Consider the following 20,930-nt stretch of genomic DNA (forward strand, 5'->3'; position numbering starts at 1 on the left):
GGTTACATGTTCAGAAACTTGTGTCACACCAAAACCTCACGAGCGCGATCGCAGGTATAACGAGAGAGAGACGGACCAATCTCCCGTCTCATCTCGAGCGCTGCCACTGCATTATGTTATCACGTAAACATCTTGATCGTAAACCTACTTTACAAACAACCAATTTTTTTTTAGTAAACAACTCTTCATCTATTGCTCTCACAGGTGATAAAGCACGAGCTGAGCATGGACGGCAGCCTCGACTTCAACTTCCCGCAGCAGCAGATGGCTTCGGACGCTGAGAGCCACTTCGCTGCGCCGGCCCCGCCCGTCCCCACCACACTCTCTGGGGGGGGACAACGCACCCCGTACACCGTTGCCCCCTCTTGGGTACATTGAAGTCTATAGTCTGTGGCCTATAGTCTATCCTCTATGGTCTATAGTCCATAGAGGATAGACTATATGTCTGTGGCTTATAGTCTATGGTCTAGTTTGTCTATAGTCTTTCAAAGTCGTCATATTATGTTCAATATTTCAAAATTTTAATATAATTTCGGTTACGTTTTAGTATGTATATAAATTGTTACGTATTCAAGATATATTTGTTTTTATCATTTAGTCTACGTTAAGGATGGTTACCGTTTGCAGTCGAATGAGCTAATTAGTTGTGTGGTGCGGGGCGGGGCGGAATGGCGCGATTTTGGATATCAAGGTATGTTTTTTTAACTCTCACTTTTTTATAAATATCAGAAAAGTAACAAAAAAATGGAAAATATATTCCGGAAACAAACAACCTTTTTATGAGTTTTTTTGAACCGCTCAAAAAATTATCTAAACGCATTTTTCAAATGGTATTTCAGCAAAATTTTAAAGATTCGCTATAAAAAAATATTAAAAAATATTAATTGGAAATATGAATTAAAATATTATTGGAGTATAAAAAAAATTCAAATTTTTGCGATAAATCCTACAAAACACATATATCATCACTCAAACTAATCTAATGATACAACAATTAAATAATCTTTTTTTATCATTTTTTCATTCAAAATTCCACTGCACAGATAAACATCACGTAAATCCAAAAAAAATAAGCTCAAAAAATCATTGCCAAAATACGTCATAATTCGATAACCCACGTTCAATAAATAATCCGAGAGTACTCAACAAATACATTAGCGAGCGTTTAACAATAGTCAGCTGCAATAAATCGTACAGTATCAGCGATAATCTGGGAAACTTTTGCAGCACAATCCAATAACTTTGTGTAGTATTTCGGTAAACTACAAGTCTGTTGTTTCGTGAAAATACCGCGGACGTCCTGACCCGGTTCTCGTGTCTTTAAGATAGGAAGTAAACTTTTATAATAGCGTCTGCATTTTTCGTTACGAGACTGATTTATTGGTTTAGATAATAATGGAGTTGCGTTTCTATCTCTCTTAATTCCTGGACATTATTGCACGCAATTCGGATATTTGTATAGGTTTAACTTAATTTTATCGAACATTGATGGAGTAGATATAAGAGATAAACTTATAAGTAGTTATAGATTTTATCACTTTTTACAATTATTACCTTAAAATATAAATATATAGGTAATATTCATAACTAATAGATCTTGGCTATATTCAGAAGTATCTTATCTATAATAATCATACATACAAGCAATAAACAATTAGAAGGATGAAAAACGTTTTGTTTATTCATGTTATCAACAATATCTGGTTATCAAACCTATATAAAATTAGTCATAACTCATAACACTTAAATTATTAGGAAAATTACTAGCCATTTATGAAAAAAATAATAGAAAGGAAAAACATGATTATCCAGCAAGACTACTTTAAACTATTTATTTATTTATTTATTTATTTTTACATACATAGATTCCTTACAGCTATTTGTATTACAATATTAATTAAAATTAACTTTAACAAAACAATACGCCAATAAAAAGGAATACCAATAATAAGACACTTAATGTGACATAGTAGTTTTACATTAATTATAACAACGATAAAGTGGAAAAAATAAATCATTTTTTTTGGACATGATACAAAAAAGAGGAAAACGTACCTGTTATAGAATGTTTGGTATGGATGTGTGAAGGTGTGTGTACTGTTTGTGTAGTGTATAATGGTGTAGTGTGGTGAGAATGTGTAAAGGTAAACTAAGAAATTATTGAATTGGTGATGTCTGTTACTGCTTTTTTAAAACTGTTACGGGAGAGATGAAATATGTCAACACTTGAAAATTTCTTGTTGTAAATATCAGGTTGAAGCGAGGGGAACCTATAATAGTTGGCAATGCCTTGTTCGTAATGACGGTGTTTGTAGTGATACATTACCGAGAATATTTGGACAGTCCAGTCTATTACGCATTATGTCGTAAAGCAGCATCATGTCGATAATATCTCTCCGTTGTTCGAGTGTATTGATCCTTTTGAGAGAGCATCCTTCAAGGTAATTAGCACAACTACTTAAATAATATAATACTTTAATAAAAAAATACATATTTACAAATAATTTTGTAACAAATTCGTCTTACCCATCGTTGTTTGGTATGATAACTAAAAGCTATTTACAAAATAAAGAAAAAAATTGTTCAACAAGGCTATTCCGACTCTCATTCAGGTTTACGACGTTCTGTATTACGAAAAATAACTGCGTCACTCATGTTCGCGCTTTGTACGGGGATTATGACACGTGAGGCCTTTCAGAGAATATACGGCTGATAAACTGAATGAAAAATGTTATGAGATACTATCATTCCCTTGAGGCATTAGTTTGAAATAATAAAAATTACAAAAAAACGCTTGCCCGTAAAATTGAGGACATTTTAGACTTTAGGAAGTCTTGGAAAATCTATCCACAACTTGATCCATAATATGTCCCAAGCAACGATAACAAACTTCGTGATCACAATGCAGGCATAATATGCTGTGTTTAGATATAGTAAATCTCAGACAAGAATCGTCACTTAAAAAAGCTACGCCATAGTAGGTATACATTTTAATGAGTACTACTTACAGTTTACTTAAATTGCACATTAGAAGTTCCAGTACTTTTATTTATTTGTTTGGTAACCTTGAGCTATTTATATCTATTAATATAATTTACAAATATAGTAAATCACTTTGAATAGCTGTAGTGCAGAGGAAGGTTAATGATACAAGAAATAAAAATTCTTGAATAATCTGTGTTCTTTTGTTCTATATTGCAACATTTCTAGAATTGGTAGGTGGTCGAAATCGGACCTTCTCTTTAAAACGACTTTAGGACAAATATTCAATCATTTTATTATTAATATCGATTTCATTAACAACTGGTGCACAAGCACAACTGAAAAAAGGAAATTAGATTGTCCGGAAAAATGTACACTTAGTTCAACTTAAAGTCATGCGTTTAAAATTAAATTATACATATACTTTGAAATTTTAATTATAAGAAAAGGAAGTTAAAGAGCATAATCAGTGGATTAAAAATCGGCATGGTGTTTTGACTGCTACGAACACAATAGAATGTGATGGATTGGAATATTTCTATTGAAAACCGCTCGTCATTTGTTCACTGATATGAATATATAATTAGATTTGTATTGAACTCGGTTTGCAAGCGGTCGTGATTCAATTTTACCTTTGAATGGCCGCATTTACGCGCTAATGAGGGGTCTGGGCGGTAATTAATCATATCATTTTTAGCGTAAACGGTGCTACGGAACCCCGACGATCTAGCGCCTTCGAATAATAGAATAACACGAAAAAATCCGTAGAGCACAACGCTATTAAGCTGTGGTAATGACTTGTTTTTAAGGGTTACAAAAAAGTCTCAAGCAGACGGTATTGCTGCGCCAGCTTTTAGATTTTTTATAATCGCTTCTCAGAAGTTAATGGAGAGTAAAATTCGAATCAAAAAAATGCGATGTTATTTAATATCTAATGTTAAATTATCTGAAAATAACATTACTCAGCTAATGCAACGGCAAAGTTACTTCGTAGTTGAACTCGAATTTTTATTAACAAGCTGATTTTCATAAAGACTCGTTTAAATTTCCAAACTCATCCTGTATTCCGGTCGGCCGGCGACATAATTAGGTAGGTCCCACCTTTACACACGATTTCTCGGCACTTGTTAAAAGTTTTCAATTGCGTTACGAGGGGTTCTTAGTTCCTTACACAGAATTTATTCATTATATTCTCCCCACTACACCCCTACTTAATAAAACGCGTCTGCTGTTTACGGCCTTACCCCCTAATACTTACAATTTTAAATATTTACCGCATGGCCTTTTAAATGAGCAATGAATTAAACATTGTTTTCTTATTTTCTTTTTATTATTATTTATTATGGTGCGTCTTTTTAATAACTATTTCTTCATCACGCATTCTCTCATCTACATTTCCGAGCATTGTCTTGATTGGATTTTCTTTCAAAATAATAAATATAAATAGATTTTCTTGGCGTCCGGTTCTGTCCCCGCTGGCAGAGCGAGTCCTTCCATCACGGATGTCATTAATATTTAAGCTATCTATTTTCTATTCCACTAATCACGTGATAAATACCCACGCACCATTCTCATACTGAACAACTTCGTCAATCTTCAGTACAAAATAGTAATTGAACTTATAAATTTTAGACAGCATCACTCAATATCGGAGCATCGTAAACTTTTCCAATTTGAATCTTATGTATCGTAATTCATTGTCGATCAACATGATTTACATGAAGATTTTCTTAGTATTTTTACATTCTATCGAAGTTTGTTCGATGGGCGCTGAATACCAAGCGGGCCGAGCGACTCCTCATTATTGCTTGACAGCTTATGGCGAGTTTTATCGGTTATTTAAATGAGACAACATAGTTATGGCTGTCAATTTTTCTTAAGGTTACGTGCGCACAGCTTTTGAAAATTTTATAAATCAGTGTGTATTAGCATAATCGGAAAGCTTCCAATTTCGTTAAATTTAAGCTGTTTTTCTTTTAATTCTACCGTGAATTAAAGATCAAACATTTTCCATTCAAAAATTTACAATTTAATTTACTCACTTGCCACTCGAGCTTTTTTAATCAATTGAACATATTACCAAATTTGCGTCAGCAATGAGGAATGGCGAGGGGCTGTTATAATTTTGTTGAATGTTTCACCATTCTCCGTCGCGACCACTACAATTAGATTACGCGTTCATTAGAACGCGCCCGCACTGCTAACGATTTTATTATTTTTATTGCGCATCAGCAATGCTCCGAATATTTTCAACAAATTATGCACGCTCGGAACACGAAGACGAAATATTCTAATTGCTGAGACGTTTTTGACGGTTCGCAAATTAGTGTCTGGTTGTAATTAAATTTGTCGTCTGGAAAATTTAATAATAAAGCGTAGTTGAGACCTATACCTTAAATTAAAATAAATTTTAGTGATTAGAGAATTTTCCGATATTTTACGTTCTAGAGCTTAATTCTAGAGTTGAGGAATTCAGCCACTCTCGCTGATCAGATCTAAATGAGAGTAAAGTTTATCGTTGTTCGTAGAGCGAACTTGGGCGGTATAATATTAAACCCTGGTATTTAAGAGTTTTCGTTATCATTTCGTATAAATGCGCATTTTGGATGCTTTCTGCGATGCAGATGTAACGTATAAAATTGCAAGACTACCGGCCGCGGCCGTATCACTTTCCGTCTCCATATAAAGTGACGACCATATTGAGCCCGACTTCGTAGTAGTAGGCCATATGTTAATAAAAATGTCTTGTTACGCCATGATAAATAAATAAAAACAGATATGCGTGCCCGAACACAAAAAAAATAAACTTTTTACCGCGTTAGAACTCGTTTGATCAAAGAAAAATATCCGAATTTGTACATGCGGTAATTAAGATGGAGTAAATATCGTTTCTTGTCCCTTTGCGTTACTTCAATTGGGATTTATTTTTCAAAAGATATATTGAGTTCCTTTCCGTTCTTATTTCATGTTACGTTCTTATACAATTTCAGTAAATATGCTAATAAGTAATAGCTAAAAATGTGGCAAGTTTATCTTTGTAAGCAATTAAAAGGAAATTATCAATCGCGTGCTCGATATAATGTGTGTACGATAAAGGGAAAAAATAAGTCTGATTAATTTTTATTTAATCGTAAATATTACTTATTACACATGCGCCATTGCCAGAACTCAGACATTATCATAGAATTACGACTTAAAAGTAGGTACTTTCTTTCGACTTTTTTTATAAAGCAAAAAGTTTCCAACATGTAGTTTATACCGTAGGTAATTATTTTATTAGTTACCGGAAAATTATTATGGACAAATTAGTACATATTAGCAAATATTGTTGATGCACAAACATTGTATTTACACATCAATAGAATCATGATTGAAATAGCGATTTCACAAAGAAGGCATTATTTTGAAATTCAATTAGGTTTCCGCAAGCCAACACAACCTTTCCTTGAGTAACGTTACATTTTCTTTTTCAGTCACTACATATAGTATCCTATTAATATTATAAATGTGAAAGTTTGTATGGATGTTTGTTACTCTTTCACGCAAAAACTACTAAACCGATTACAATGAATTTTAGCACACATATAGAGGGTAACTTGGATTACCACATAGGATAGGTTTTATCCCGGAAATCCCACGGGAACGGGAACTATGCGGGTTTATCTTTGAAAATGCGGGCGAAGCCGCAACAAAATTGTTCCCGCGTCTGTAGGTATGTAATCTTTAAAACTACACAACAGATTTTGATGCAGTTTTTGAAGTGAAACTTTTTTAGGCGCGTTGCAACTAAAATTTTAAGGTCGAATCATGACAATACCGTCACGTCATGCAGTAAGGCGACGATGTTTTTATCTTTGAATTTTGGCAAAGATGTTTCACTTCTGACACGTGTGCTCGGCACACACGTTCTTTTTTAATAGAAAGAGTGATTCAAGAGGAAGGTTTAATATAATTTATTAGGTTTTCGGCAAAGCGAATGGAAAACTATTAGTTAATAGTTAAATATGTAGTAACATGCTAGTGTTGTTTTTATAAATAAATGTAAACAATGAAAGCTGAGGAGTGAGCGCATAGCACGCTTTGGGCGTAGGGCGTGTCGCTCCGCCTACATGCAACAGGTCGCTGGGACGCCCACACACTTGCTGTGAACTTTTTCCAATATATATTAATGTTTATTTATTTAATTCTACGCACTTTGTGTAGTATTGAATGTATTCTGGATTGTTTGTATTAAATTTTAGGCTTGAAATTTTTTCCAACTTTCCACTGTGATAGGCTCCAGCCTCGTGGTTTTTGAAATTGCTAGAAAATTTCCGTAATTACTTTTCCTTATTATTTTGGTAAAATCTTAGTCTTTTTTACATCAGGAAATAGATTAGATTGTAGTATAAGGTATATACCTATACTTATCGCTTAAGTTAATTGTTGCAGTGATGTTTTACGGATTAATAAAAGTATTAATTAAAAAATATACGATGGAGAAGTCAACTTACAGTATAGTTAGGCTAAATACTAGCTTATTTAATTGTCATCAGGGGCGTAGCTACCGCCGTATCTGCCGTATCAATTATACGGGGCCCCCGCCCCAAGGGGGCCCCCAACGTGCGCTTTTGTGAGAAATCTTTACCCTTCCTAAGGGCCCCCAAACAAATTTTTATACGGGGCTTCTGATTGTCATTCAGTCTTATGGCTTCTTCCATTAATTGTGTAATACTTTTACAATTGTAAATAAAACGTTAAATGTCCCAGCAGTTTCAATAAAAATTTATCAATGTACATAATATTATTATAATAATTACCTATGTATATACTAATTACTAATGTGCTCTTACTGTATTATGAAGGGTCCTAAAATTTTTAGAACAACAACATTTTTTAATTTATGGACGCACTTTATGGAATTTTAACCCAGCATATATCCTAATACATGCTGGGTTACTGGGCTTACTAATTAGTACCTATGTACATTTTATTTTTGAAGATGCAGAATATTTTTTTTAAACTTTTATAATTTAAATTATAAAATATAGATTTTATTTCCGAAGCTAAAATAAGTAGGGTTCAACCATCTTTAGGTGGAAAACGAGACATTACTTACCATTGAAGAATTTATTAACATCGATATGAAAATTGAATTTCTCCTAAAAAATCAAGCTACATCTTTCAATAGCAAATTATTTTCAAAAATAAAAGGAACGGCCAATAAATTTACCGTTGAAATATGTACTGATAGGCTTTTCCGTTCCATACCATTTAATACGGGAACAATAAAAATTCGAGCCTATAAAATTTGACCTACAGAATCGAAATCTTACCGATTGTACTATAAAGGAAACACGTTCTAAATAACGGGCGTGTTAAGAGGTCTGTGGGTTTTGCACAGGGGTAACACTTCTAAATTTGAAATATAAATTTTTCCAAAAAGTGTCAGAGAAAGTATGTACATATATTTTGAGAAGGGCACAAAATTTATGGATGCTTTACATGTCTCTTTGACTTTCTTAAAAAATTTTAACTTGAGAAAAAAAGAAATAAAATACAAAAAAAATATCAACAATGTAGGTATTAGTAGAAAATTTTTAAGAGATATAACTTATACAAATTGTATCTTAGAATGTCTTAGGTACCTAGTTATTTGTATTTATGGCATTATAAAGTTATCACAGACGATGTAGGCTTTCAAACACTCAGGTGATTTAAGAAATGGAGCGAACAATTATCATAAATTGTTATATTGGAAAATGGAAATACTCATTAAAAGTTTAACAAAATTATTCGTTGATATTAACCTTAATTTGAAATCGTTAAATAATAAATAAATTTCGACTAGTTCTTCCAGAAGTAGGTACCTATGTCACAGTTGAAGCATATCAAAAAAAATAGTATTACAGACTAGTTGGTTCCTGCGGCCTCACCTACGGGGAACCCGGGTAATAAGTAGGCTATGTCCTAATCCAGAATTTAATCCAAAATACACAAATTACCTACCAAAAAACAAAGTTTCGATCAGATTCTAAAATCTACCGAATTACTTTTCTAAATCTAATCTTACTTAAGTAAAGAGGAAAACAAAACATTGTTTGAAAAAAAAGTAATTATTAACATTATTTTAGATTTTTTTTTTGTATTATTGAGAAAAACACATCCATACTCGCATTTTTTCATTCTAACAAACTTTCGCGTTTATGATAAAAGTAAGTATTTTCGCAGCCCTATTGTATAGTGTGAATAAATTTACGCGCGAGGCACCCCACCGGAATATCTCGATAACCAACGGCGCCTATGTTTTATAACCCGTAACATCCGGAACTGAATTTATTGTCACCCTACATTCCTGTAAAAAACTTGCGAAAATCACAAAGTATGTCAATTGGCATTTTTTGTTGAATGTTAAATAGGTAGCTATCTATATATATGCATATTACAAAACATGCATATAACATTTTTCGTGATATGATTTTTTTTTTCGTTAATGACACTATGAAATTGTATACATACTTATGTATTTTTAACCTCTTAACTAGATAATTCTGAACGACTAATATTATTATTTATCACCATGAGTCAATACTAGAAAATCTTAAATATAAAAATGAATCGCAAAATGTGTTGGTAAGCGCATAACTCGAGAACGGCTGAACCGATTTCGATAATTCTTTTTTTATTATATTCCTTGAAGTACGAGGATGGTTCTTATGTAGAGAAAACGTAAACATGTACCACGGGCGAAACCGGGGCGGACCGCTAGTAGGCCATAAAAATTAAATTACCTTACATAATCACCAAAAAGCATATCAATATTTTTATCCCAAATTGAGTAAAAAGTATTCTCAATTTTTACAGACTATAATTGCAAGCCAAACCAAAAAGGTGAAGTTTTCGTTTTTAAATAATCATTTATTATTTTGGTTCTATATCCTTTATCTCAATTTAGTAAATGTGCATGTATTAATAGTACGTAATATCTGTCAACCGTTTATTTTTTATCTGCAATCCATCCTGATTAACATATTATATCCAAGATTGTAACCAATGTCCAAAAAGAAAGAATAACGAATTGTACACGGTCTTATCTATGTTAGAGTCCACGCACATAGATATAAAACTTCCATTTCACAAATCTCACGAACTACAAAAGTAGGTAATATTTCGCGTTCACAGACAAGTTTTATGCGAAAAGTTGATTGTTCTAGAAATCTAGATAGATATTTTACTTAAGTAATAAATCAGCAAGTATAGGTGTATATATATAGAAGTGATAGTCATATATAAAGTTTCGTATTCGTTTAGTCTCCATGGTTTATGTCGGCCTTATTTCGGGCACGCCAATTATCTACATCACATATTAAGAACACACTTTATTCTGAGCAATGAACGCAGAGAAAGTCCGTTACATTGCTGAATATGCGACAGATTTATCGTGGTTGCGTAGTGATGTTCCATTTTATCGACGACGATAATCGAAATATGCGGCGCAATATTTATAATTAGCGAGGAGTCCACTTAACCACTCTGCTGTTCATTATTACCTTATTCGCGGCCTATAATTTTCCTATTCATAATGATTAGAAAATGACGATGCACGTTCAGTTCGTCAAATGTTAATAGAGCTGATGTTTGTGATTTGAAAAGCGACAATTGCGTTTAATTGTATATTGTACATGTTAGGTTTTAATTTTGGTATTGTATAAAGTTTTGGTAAGAATCGATAGGGCCCCGGCACTACGGGGTCGTCACCTGGGACGCGGGGCAGGGGAGGGACAGACTTGGCGTCGCTGTGGCGGGCAGGTTACGATTTACACTCCACGAACTCAGCAGAAACTCTGCCGAACGAGAATCGCTGATAATCCACATATACATGCGCGTTGCGAAAATTACATCAAGATTACTGGGACGACACATTCTTTGTTCATAAATTTTAATTAAATACATGCGGGAATTTTATTTATTGTAATCATTTGTATCTGAAGAAGAATTTTTAGCAATTAGACTTCTCTCATGGGGCAGACTAATTCGATAAGCTTTTAATCTCTTTATGATTTATTTTTTATATTCACATTAAATCCTTTAAAAACGTTTAAAAAGTTTAATAACGAAGAATTCAACGAAATAAGCGAATTAAAAAAGTTGGATAAAGAGTTAACAACTTTTAAATTTTAATTGTTATATGTACTTACTAAAGACTTACTAATATATCAGTTTTAATTTGCGTCTTAAATAGTTATTTATATTGGTTTGTTCATTGTTTCAGGTCTTTCCTGGCTTGCAGAGGCAAGGTACAAAGTTGCAATGTTAACGCACAACGGTCGCAACCGACGAGCGAGACCGGATTACAGCCGAGACTGATATAAGTGTTCTGATTTCTGCAGATATGAAACGTCGATCAAAGTGCGATAGTGAATCGTTCTAATTCAATTATTGAACTTTTTTATCATTAAGGTTATGTGACCTCGCGTATGTTTAGTAATCGATGTATAATTAATTCCCATTATAGTTCTCCCTTCTATTATTTATGTAATTTTACTTGTTTAAATGTTAAGCTTAAATCGATGTTAGAAACGAAAAGAGCTCCGAGCTCGGTTATCATTGCCATTTTAGCTTTTAATTTTTCATCTTCGGATACAGATGGGCCAATTATGTTTACATGTAATTATATCTAGGAAAGTAATTTTGTAAAATATACGGACATCCGCTGTGCAGTTTTATAATTGATCCAATTTGATATCGAAGAATAGTTCAGGTTCAGCCGTAGGATGCATACCAATTACCATGGCGTGCTATAGCAATTTAATTCGACATGTTTACGGCGTGTAATATGTAGTTAACACATTTCGCATAGCTAAAGATCTGTAATTAAACGGTTATAACATCTCAAGGTGCACACCCTGTTATTTAATGCTAATAGAATTACAATGTAATACCTCATATATATTTTTACGTATGCCATTATCTAACCAAAAATTTGTGAAGTACCAATAAATTGCTCAACAATTTTGACGCCAAAATCATGCTTTATTTAAGAACAGTAAAGTATATAGACACAATTTTAGTACATTGTACAAATGTTAATAGTAGTGCCTGTTTGTAAAAATAGTTGCGATGTTTTAATGCTCATTGTTGTTTGTTGAAGGATTCATCATAATATACAGATGGGACACTATGGTATGTCTGGTGTTGACGTGCAAAATGAATAGTCAGACCTCTAGTCCCGAATAATTAATAAGTTCTAATTAAGCGTCGTTTGCGGCTAACATCGAAATGATTAACCGCAAGGTTACGACAAAAGATACATTAAATATTCATTGTTCAACATTAAACATTTGATGTCATCTTTTGTGACAGCTTCGTTTATACTTGCTAGCGATAACAGTGGTGGTTTCAACAGAAGGAGGAAAATGACCATATTTTCCTCAAAACGTTTGATATTATATTTAAAACCGTCGAAAATTATAGCGTAAAGCCCTATGTCATGTGTTTATTGACAATTTAGTTTTTTTGCTAAAACCAAAATTTTATGTATATTTATAATTAGGAGAATATATATCGACTGGGTTGCCAGTCAAAATTTGGCCGCAAGCATTTATAATTATTTTTTTTTTCTAATTGATTTTTCGGAAAACCTTTCGTTCACTTGTTATTTATATAAAATGTAGTCTACATCATGGCAAATCATATAAAGATTCTAAAAAATCACGGTTGCCGTTTCTCACCTGGCCGCAACATCTTCGCAGCCTGGTGCAAACAGGTTGATGATTTCGATCCATTTATAGGTACGTTCATAACGCACATTTATGAATCATAAATCAAATTAAAGCTATTCTTTTTCGTCAATTACCTGTACTTAAATAAGTAGTGAACGAAATGTTTCCCGAAAAATCGATTAAATTTTTTTTATTAAAAATGCTTGCGGCCAAATTTTGACTGGCAACCAGCCTAGTCGATATAATATATTCTCCTAATTATAAATAGGTATACATAAAAGTTTGGTTCTAGCAAAAAAACTGTGAACGCACTAATCCTGCGGTGGGACTTTAGACTAATTGATTATTTGTACAAAAATATGCATTAGCCATTACGTAGTTGATGAAGTATCCTGCATGTACATCAAAAAATATCGTGGTTTAAGTAATGAGCGATTCCACCACTGTTCGAGAACATTCTGCAAAGGCCTGTTAGGAGTTCACTCTATGAATTACCTCAGTGGACTATTTGTGATAGATTTAGCCAATAAGTGTTCAATTTAGCAACTTTACTGTAAATGTAAGTCAATTCTTTTTATATTTGGCGTCCATGTTATGACGAGAGCATTATTTTTGCCTCTTATTATTATTTTTGGTAAGAATGTTGAAAGCAATTTTTGTTACATTTTTTACATACAGCTGACATTGGTGCTATAGTTAAATATTAAATAGCGCATTTTAAAACAAATATATAATATTTTAATTTCATTCGTGTATTATAAAAATGAAATGTTCGTACAAAATTAATTATAAAAACGAAACTGCGTTCTTTGCCAAATTTAGGCAGAGGGTGCATGAACAACTTTTACTTGTAAATATAATATAGTTAAATTGAGTTACTTTTGTACTATTATTGAATGTTCGACATCAGAATCTATAAGATTAAGTTTGCCAAATATTCAGTACATGAACGCGACACAAATATGAATGTATCTTAAGTATAGTAGGGGTTCGATGTTAGATGACTCGCCTCCGCGGAGGTATCTCATATTAGATAGGTTTATTAGTTTTATTTTTAATGGTTGTTGATACATTCTATAATGTTATATGTGTTAAGAATCGATTTCACCAGCAAAATAATCCACGTTTAAATTTTAGTCGACTTTTAATATGAATTTTTGTCATACAAAATGTAGACAAAAATTCATATTAAATTTATTCTTTAGACAGTTTTAAATATTGGCTATTTTGTTCGTAAAATCGTTGCTGAGGCAGACGTTATGTCAATCCATGTGGTCAATTAATTAAGGATCTAATGAGTCTGTTCTTATAGGTCTAAGGTCTTTAGTGGAAGAACATAGTAATTTGGTTTATTTAGTAATGACATTAAATCTTTTTTTATATAATCGGTGTTGTAATTAAGATTTGTGAAAATTTTTGTTCGATATTCGCTTTAAATGTCAAAGTGTTGTTTATTGCTTTTGAAAAGTAATAAATTAGCTTTGTAACTATAAAATTATATTATTTTATCGCCAGCAATTTATTGTCAAAAGAACGTTGTAAATTAAATACACTATCGAAATTATCAGATTTAACTAAATTTCACGATGTATGAAGGATCACTAAAGCCTGAAAAATCTTTTATTTCATATCATGAAGCACTTTTAAGTAGGTAAGTGAAATTACGGATTAATTATAATTACGGAAACATCAAATTATTTTAGTAGGTACTTAGTAAAGGCACAGTCACTCGTATTAGTTCGAGCTGCGATGCGTATGAAATGACTCCTGTAGTGCAGTAACTTTAGGTAGTTAATTTGGGTACACGTAGTGTAATTATGGACGAATAATTGTAACGAGAAACTGACCAGTGTTCGCTTATTGAGTTGTACATTTATAAAGTAAATTACCAAGGTATAGTTATTTCATTTGACTTTCTGTAAGACGTCTGTTGTCTCATATGTTTAACTTATTTAGTAGAATGTTTTTTTTTTTCCAATGTTTTTGCATTGTTCTTCAAAGGAATGGTGTTCAAATCTTTTTTGTTGATTTTATTTTTTGGTATATTATTAATTTTTTATTGTAATTAAAAAATACCTTTACGTGAAAGTCTTTACGGTAAATTAGCTAAGGTAGGAAAAGTTATGTGTTAAATGTAAATATATAGACAAAACATGTATGTAGGAGTACATAAATGTTATTTATGTATTAAATTTGATATTGTTTTCAAAATTGAATTGGTTGTATTATTTTCCCTCACCCTTTCCCTAAATGAAATCCAACATAGTTATTAACTAAGTGTTAATAAAAAGTGCACAAAAAGTCTGATAAAATTATGTCTGAACATTACAGTAAAACAGAAAATACGAGTTCGAACCTCAGGAAATCCATACTAATATTATAAATGCGAAAGTAACTTTGCTGTCTGTCTGTTACTCAATCACGCCTAAACTACTGAACCAATTTTCATGAAATTTGGTAAGGAGATATTTTGATACCCGAGAAAGGACATAGGCTACTTTTTATCCCGGGAAAATGACGCAATCCCGGAAATCCCACGGGAACTATGCGGGTTTTTCTTTGACTGCGCGGGCGAAGCCGCGGGCGGAAACCTTGTATATAGATAAATAGCTAGATGTAGGAGATATATATACCTATACCTTCCTAGCTTTATAATAAACTTTAAAGTAGTTATTAGTTAATCAATATCGCAGACAGAATTAGAACCTGACTTATGATAATATGACGATTCAAAAATGATTCTAGAAGAAGTCTATTTGAATAAATAAATGTTTGATTGATATATCCAAATTACTAGTAGTTATCCAAAGTATACCGATCCAATATACATTTATTTTATTCTATTCGCGATATTTTATTTTATTTTATTTATTGAGGTCATCCAACACCTGTCACAACAATACATAATATTATATGGCTTAGTAGGTACAAGTTACAATAAAAAATTTTGACAATTGTGACAAACAATTACAGGGCAACACAACATGGAATGCCATATACTCTTAAACTCTTTCTAAAAACATCCTGAACCTGAAACAATCGCGAATGCGCACTTCCTATCATGCTCGTTTGCTTGTGTGGGGATAGAAACAAAAAGCAGAAGTAAAAGTAGAAACATTCCGAAGCAATGTCGTCATAATATAATGAATGTGCTAGTCATTCAATCAAATAATAGATTAAACCAGATACAGCGACATAATATAGGTATATATGTAAATACCACAGTAAATACCTATTTTCCTTTAATTTCAATAAAAAAATATCGCAGCATTAAGCAATATAGATTTTGCACATTAGTATTATTACACTGGTAATTACTTGATAAATTCAAAACTAATTCGATTAAGGCTATTTTATTGCGTAACTTCCAGAATATTTGAAGATATGTGGCAAATGTTTTTATAGCGAAATTAAGAACTTTTTATTACTTCTCGTGTACGGCATAGATAATGTCGATTATGTGTGACTTCTTATTTGATATCTAAATATGTAGTATCGCTACTGTATTAAGTACAGGTCAAGATTATTATTAAATAATCTCCCATAAAAGTTAGGTATCAAAAGTTCTATGCAGGAAAGTATAGCTCTATATTCTGCTAGAACGTCGATATTTTTTTAGTGTAGGTTCTTTCATATACTTACATATTATTTTCAATTTAAAATACATTTTCAGAGGTTTAAAATCTTTATTCTTTAATTAATTTCTAAGTAATAAGCAAGTAGTTAAGTTTTAAGAATCAGAATCGTCACATTCTTCCACCATGTCACTGGGCGGGCCGGGCTGCGCTGGCGGACTGAAGTTCAAATAGATGCTTTCTGTATACAGAGCCAAGCCAAAGGAAAACAACCACCTGAAATATCGAAAATATAGTTATGAATGGTCACTTTTTAGGTAATTCAATTAATTGATGGTGAATGCTTAGAGCCTTAGATGTAAAACACATAAAACCCTCCTCTAGAAAACTCCGAGCTCCGGTTCGGGTGTAAGCGAATGTACAAATTTACAAAATAACCGATAGATTTAAACATTAGCATATTCTTAATACATAGGTAATGCTATTTCATGACAGTAATCTTTAGTAACATAAGTTGGAGTTGGATAGCCTTCTTTTATTAATAGATGGCAGGTAGGTATACCTCTAAACTCAGTCCGAACCGAGTTAAAGGAGTTTGAAGTTAGCTGGTATTTATTAGCTTTATAAGTAGCCCATTTTTGTTTTATGAACACAAGCTAAGTGAGAAGTTGCAAAAAATAATAGTTTATTTGTAATTGTATTTTTAACCTATTATTATTAACTAGGTATTATTAACCTATTAGGCCTCGGTCTCGAAGTCGGCAGGCGTCTACCTATAAGGATTTTTCAAGAGACATAAATTTAAACAGAGATGCTCAATTTATAATTATAGGTAAGTAGGCATCTATTTCTTTTTTAATTAAAACACACTCAAGGGCGATGGTAACCTCGAATCATTTTCTCATAAGATTCTCGTTCAAGGCTTAATTATCTACCTATTTCCTTATTCATACGTTTTCCTGTATACTATTTTCCCGTAGTCAAGGGAGTCTACGTGTGTATTTTTTTTATAAGAACGATCTATTAGCTATTAATATTTTGTTAAAATTCATAATGATTTATCATGAATGTAGCATTCATGCATACTTTGTATTTACTATTTAGGCATGTCAAACTGTAAGTAGGTAGGTACATCTCATAAATAAAAATTACTTTAAAAATATTCGCTCGACATTTATGGGCATATTATATTGAATAATAATAAACTAACCAAACAATACCAGCTACAAGATGCTTCGTGTAAAAACTCTGCTTAGCTTTATACCACGGGTCCCAGGGCCCGCACGGCACAGGCAGCTCGTTCATGTGTGGTGGACAATATGCTTTTAGATTACGATTGGATTAGTATGATTTTTAGAAATTATTAGAATGGAGATGTTGATTTGAAATACCTATTATTATTTATTACTGAGAATAACCATAGACATTTATTGTAGCACCATAGGGTCCATAGGTACACATAACAAACACAATTTTACAAAAAACAAACATCTACGAACAGTGAAGCGAGGAATAATGAAAGCTGTGCAATGGATTATGCACGGAAAAAAGCCAGCTTCCAGCTCAGCAGCGCAGCCTCAGTTTTTTTTACTGTTTTCTATAATGTGAGAGCGCAGCGATCAACGCGATATTTCGGGTTACAACAAACCAGAGCCGCGGCTCTGCTTTGCTTTGTTGCAGCCAAATCCAAAAGTTTTAAGTTTTAAGAAGTAGGGAAAAGATAAAGGTACCGTGTTTGAGCCCGTATTGTTCATGACAAGGTGAGTTACCTAGTCGTAAAGGATTAAAAGTAGTACGAAAAAAAGATAATAAAATAGGTGAGTAAAGAGAGGTCTATTTTATTCAACAGTAGGTCAAGTTGTACCCAGTTTGTAATGTAAACATTCTTACTCGATTTATTGGAATATTTTTTCTGTTGCATTACTCCGATTATGCGCTTTCGTAACCCAATTATTGCAGTACGCATTTTAAAATAAGACACGATATCACAGGATTTCTTCAATTTCTCAAATGACAATAGTTATATGAAAGGACATTAATTTTTAATCATTTTCTATTGACAATATTGAAACATAAAAAAAAAACCTCCTTTCAAATTTTAGGCACTAAAATTCTCTCCTCATCCGTGGTTCATCCAATTATTTAAAATTAGCATTTCTCAAATGAATTTGATAATAACAGAAACAATTAAAATCGTTCTCATTGAAATATGTAGTTCTTGGACCTTTCAGCAGACAGCGCCATCTAGTCTCAAACGCAACGAAGTTCGTACTGTGTACAGCAACGACGTCATAACCTTTTTGTGGTGATAACTGATAAGTAACCCTTGAAATTTTGTATAAATCGCGATTTTATTTTATTTGTACTTACTTGGTCTCTGTATAAGGAAATTTTTATTCGAATTTCAGTTTAAAAAAAAAAGAATGCCTATAACACTTTTTTTACGAGAGTACATGCGCGAAAGTTCGCAGAGGCACAGACTAATAATAATATACTACGTATACATATTCAGGCTCGCCAAGTTACGTTGGTCGTATTGTACTAGACACCGTATCGACGATCACGTTTATACAATACCTTTGACTATACTCTAGTGTGACATCACAGAATACATAATAGTAGCTAAACGCTACAGAACGGCCACTCTCCGCCTCCCGCCAAAATTAAACACTTACCTCACCCCGCACGATCAGTCTAAAAATCTAAGCTATGGCGAATGATGATCCCTATGACACTGACAGTTATTCTCAAGAGACAAACTTGTAATGGCGTCACCATTAAATTAGAAACGTATTGGAGGCGTCTAAAAATGGCATTTATTAATTTTTACGTAGCTTTATGCCCTAACAATGATATTCCGTTGGAATTATAACAATCCTTAGCATTTACGAGAAATTATATCAATCTGACTTTACGTTTACGTCCTACAAAACGTACATCGTTGGCATTTATCGACTAGTGCGGAAGTATCGACAAATAAATTTCGATAATGGAAACGAGTTCACATTTTTTCCATGTTTAAGCTTTAGTTCATTCACTATTGAATGGAACAGAAGATCGCAGCATAATTAATTAATTAATAACCATTCGCGTTAATTTACTTACCTATGACAATATAAGTTTTTTAGACAAATTAAATGGGGGATTCCATTTTCATGATAAAATAATATACACTGTGTTAAACGGGTTAAAAATTACGTGAAAATGATCAGGCACATTTTTATGTTTTGGAAAACTTTCGTTTTACTTACCTACTTAATCTATGCTAAAAAACTTAAATTAATACAACAACAACATAATAGACGTTAAAAATTAATTTTATAATATTTTTAAAAACATGTTTACCGACGTGGCTGAATGCAAACCACGCCTTTGCCTAAAAAATAATAAAGTATCGACCAAGTATCGACACGACCCATCATACGAGCAATCACTATGACGAACTGTCATAGGGATCATCATTCGCCGCGCCGGGTATAAAAATGGTCCACATTTTTCTACAAGGACGATACGCAACGAAGATTGACAACATTAATCAAATTGACTTAAAGTAATTTTATTATTTTGGATTTGTGATTATCGTTTTTCGTAGAAAATGGTTAGATAGTGTGCTGTTTACGGATGTATTTCATCAGAAAAACGCGAATATTTTTTTACGCTAGTCACAAATGTGCCAACCATAAAGCGTTAACACCATTTGCAGTCTCTACAGTGCAGTGTGACTGTCAAAACGATAATTTTGTATGGAGTGTCCGGGGTGTGGTGACATGTAAGTTGTACTCATGATTATATACAGTGTGGAAATTGTCGATGGACCCTGGAGGGAAAGTACTGAAGATAGTTAATTTTGCGGAAAGGAAACATTCCTTAATTTTTAAAAAGAAATAGAACTGCATTCAAAGATTTTGGGAAAATTTCTTGCTTCGACCGGGATCGAACTAACTAAAAATAAAAATAGGTTTGTTATTTTATTCTTAAAGTCGACTCAGACAATGATAATTAATTCCTAATTTCTCTAAAAAATATTTGCTCTTAAAAATAGAACTAACTATCATGGAGTTGAAAATTTTTATTGTATCATAAACACTATGTGTACACATAAAGAACGTAACTAATTTTAACACTAACTAATAAATTGTTCAAAATGAGACCCCTCATTATTGATACGCAACACGCAGGTGCGCCGCAACACGCGGCAAGACGCAACATCACGCCGCAAAAAGCAACAACACGCCGCACCACGCAGCATGATGCCGCAACACGCGGCATGACGCCGCAACACGCACACAGTACACACTGCTGTGTACTATGTATTTGTATAAGAAAGTGCTTGACTCACGCTATTACACTAGTTCTCAAAAGGAAAATCTATTTTTTTTGGGGCACAATGCACATTATCTATTCAATTTAATGATGTTTATAATTTTCCGTACACCATGCAGTAATCAAAATTATTTCTTTATACTGAACGGTGAACAAAATGAAATTATTATTACTTGAAATAAAATAAAACCAGTTAATACTGTTTTATCAAAATTTAATGACTGAATCAAGAAACTCTGTATTCCTAACAATTACAGAAGTTTGAATCTAAATTCGAATTAAGGTACATATTTCATCGCTTAACAATTTCAAGTAAGTAGTTGAATGTAAATATTCAATGAAATCACAT

General features: G+C 32.7%; 2 protein-coding genes and 1 long non-coding RNA gene across 4 annotated transcripts in view; 1 reads left to right on the forward strand and 2 right to left on the reverse strand.

The window, feature by feature from the left end:
* The window catches only part of foxo (forkhead box, sub-group O), a 118,131-nt gene extending 103,232 nt beyond the window's left edge, over nt 1-14,899 (forward strand). For both annotated transcript variants that reach the window (XM_089699948.1, XM_089699947.1), the window contains exons 8-9: nt 205-691; nt 11,234-14,899. In XM_089699948.1, coding sequence (XP_089556074.1) covers nt 205-378 — 174 coding nt within the window. In that variant the 3' untranslated portion in view covers nt 379-691; nt 11,234-14,899. The remainder of the gene's footprint in view (nt 1-204; nt 692-11,233) is intronic.
* LOC149485185 (uncharacterized) overlaps nt 1-20,930 on the reverse strand; it is a 90,716-nt gene that overhangs the window by 50,607 nt on the left and 19,179 nt on the right. The window lies entirely within an intron of this gene.
* Nucleotides 16,356-18,251, reverse strand: LOC149485187 (uncharacterized). The gene is made up of 3 exons (XM_089699602.1): nt 18,149-18,251; nt 17,469-17,580; nt 16,356-16,534 (listed from the first exon to the last, which is right to left on the reverse strand). Exons 1-3 carry the CDS (start codon nt 18,222-18,224, stop codon nt 16,414-16,416), a joined length of 309 nt encoding a protein of 102 aa, XP_089555728.1. The 5' UTR covers nt 18,225-18,251; the 3' UTR covers nt 16,356-16,413.

Source organism: Colias philodice, chromosome 10, assembly GCF_061535455.1.
Source record: "Colias philodice isolate Cphi_HAF_F1 chromosome 10, ilColPhil1 Martin Lab GWU primary, whole genome shotgun sequence".
Taxonomy (NCBI): domain Eukaryota; kingdom Metazoa; phylum Arthropoda; class Insecta; order Lepidoptera; family Pieridae; genus Colias; species Colias philodice.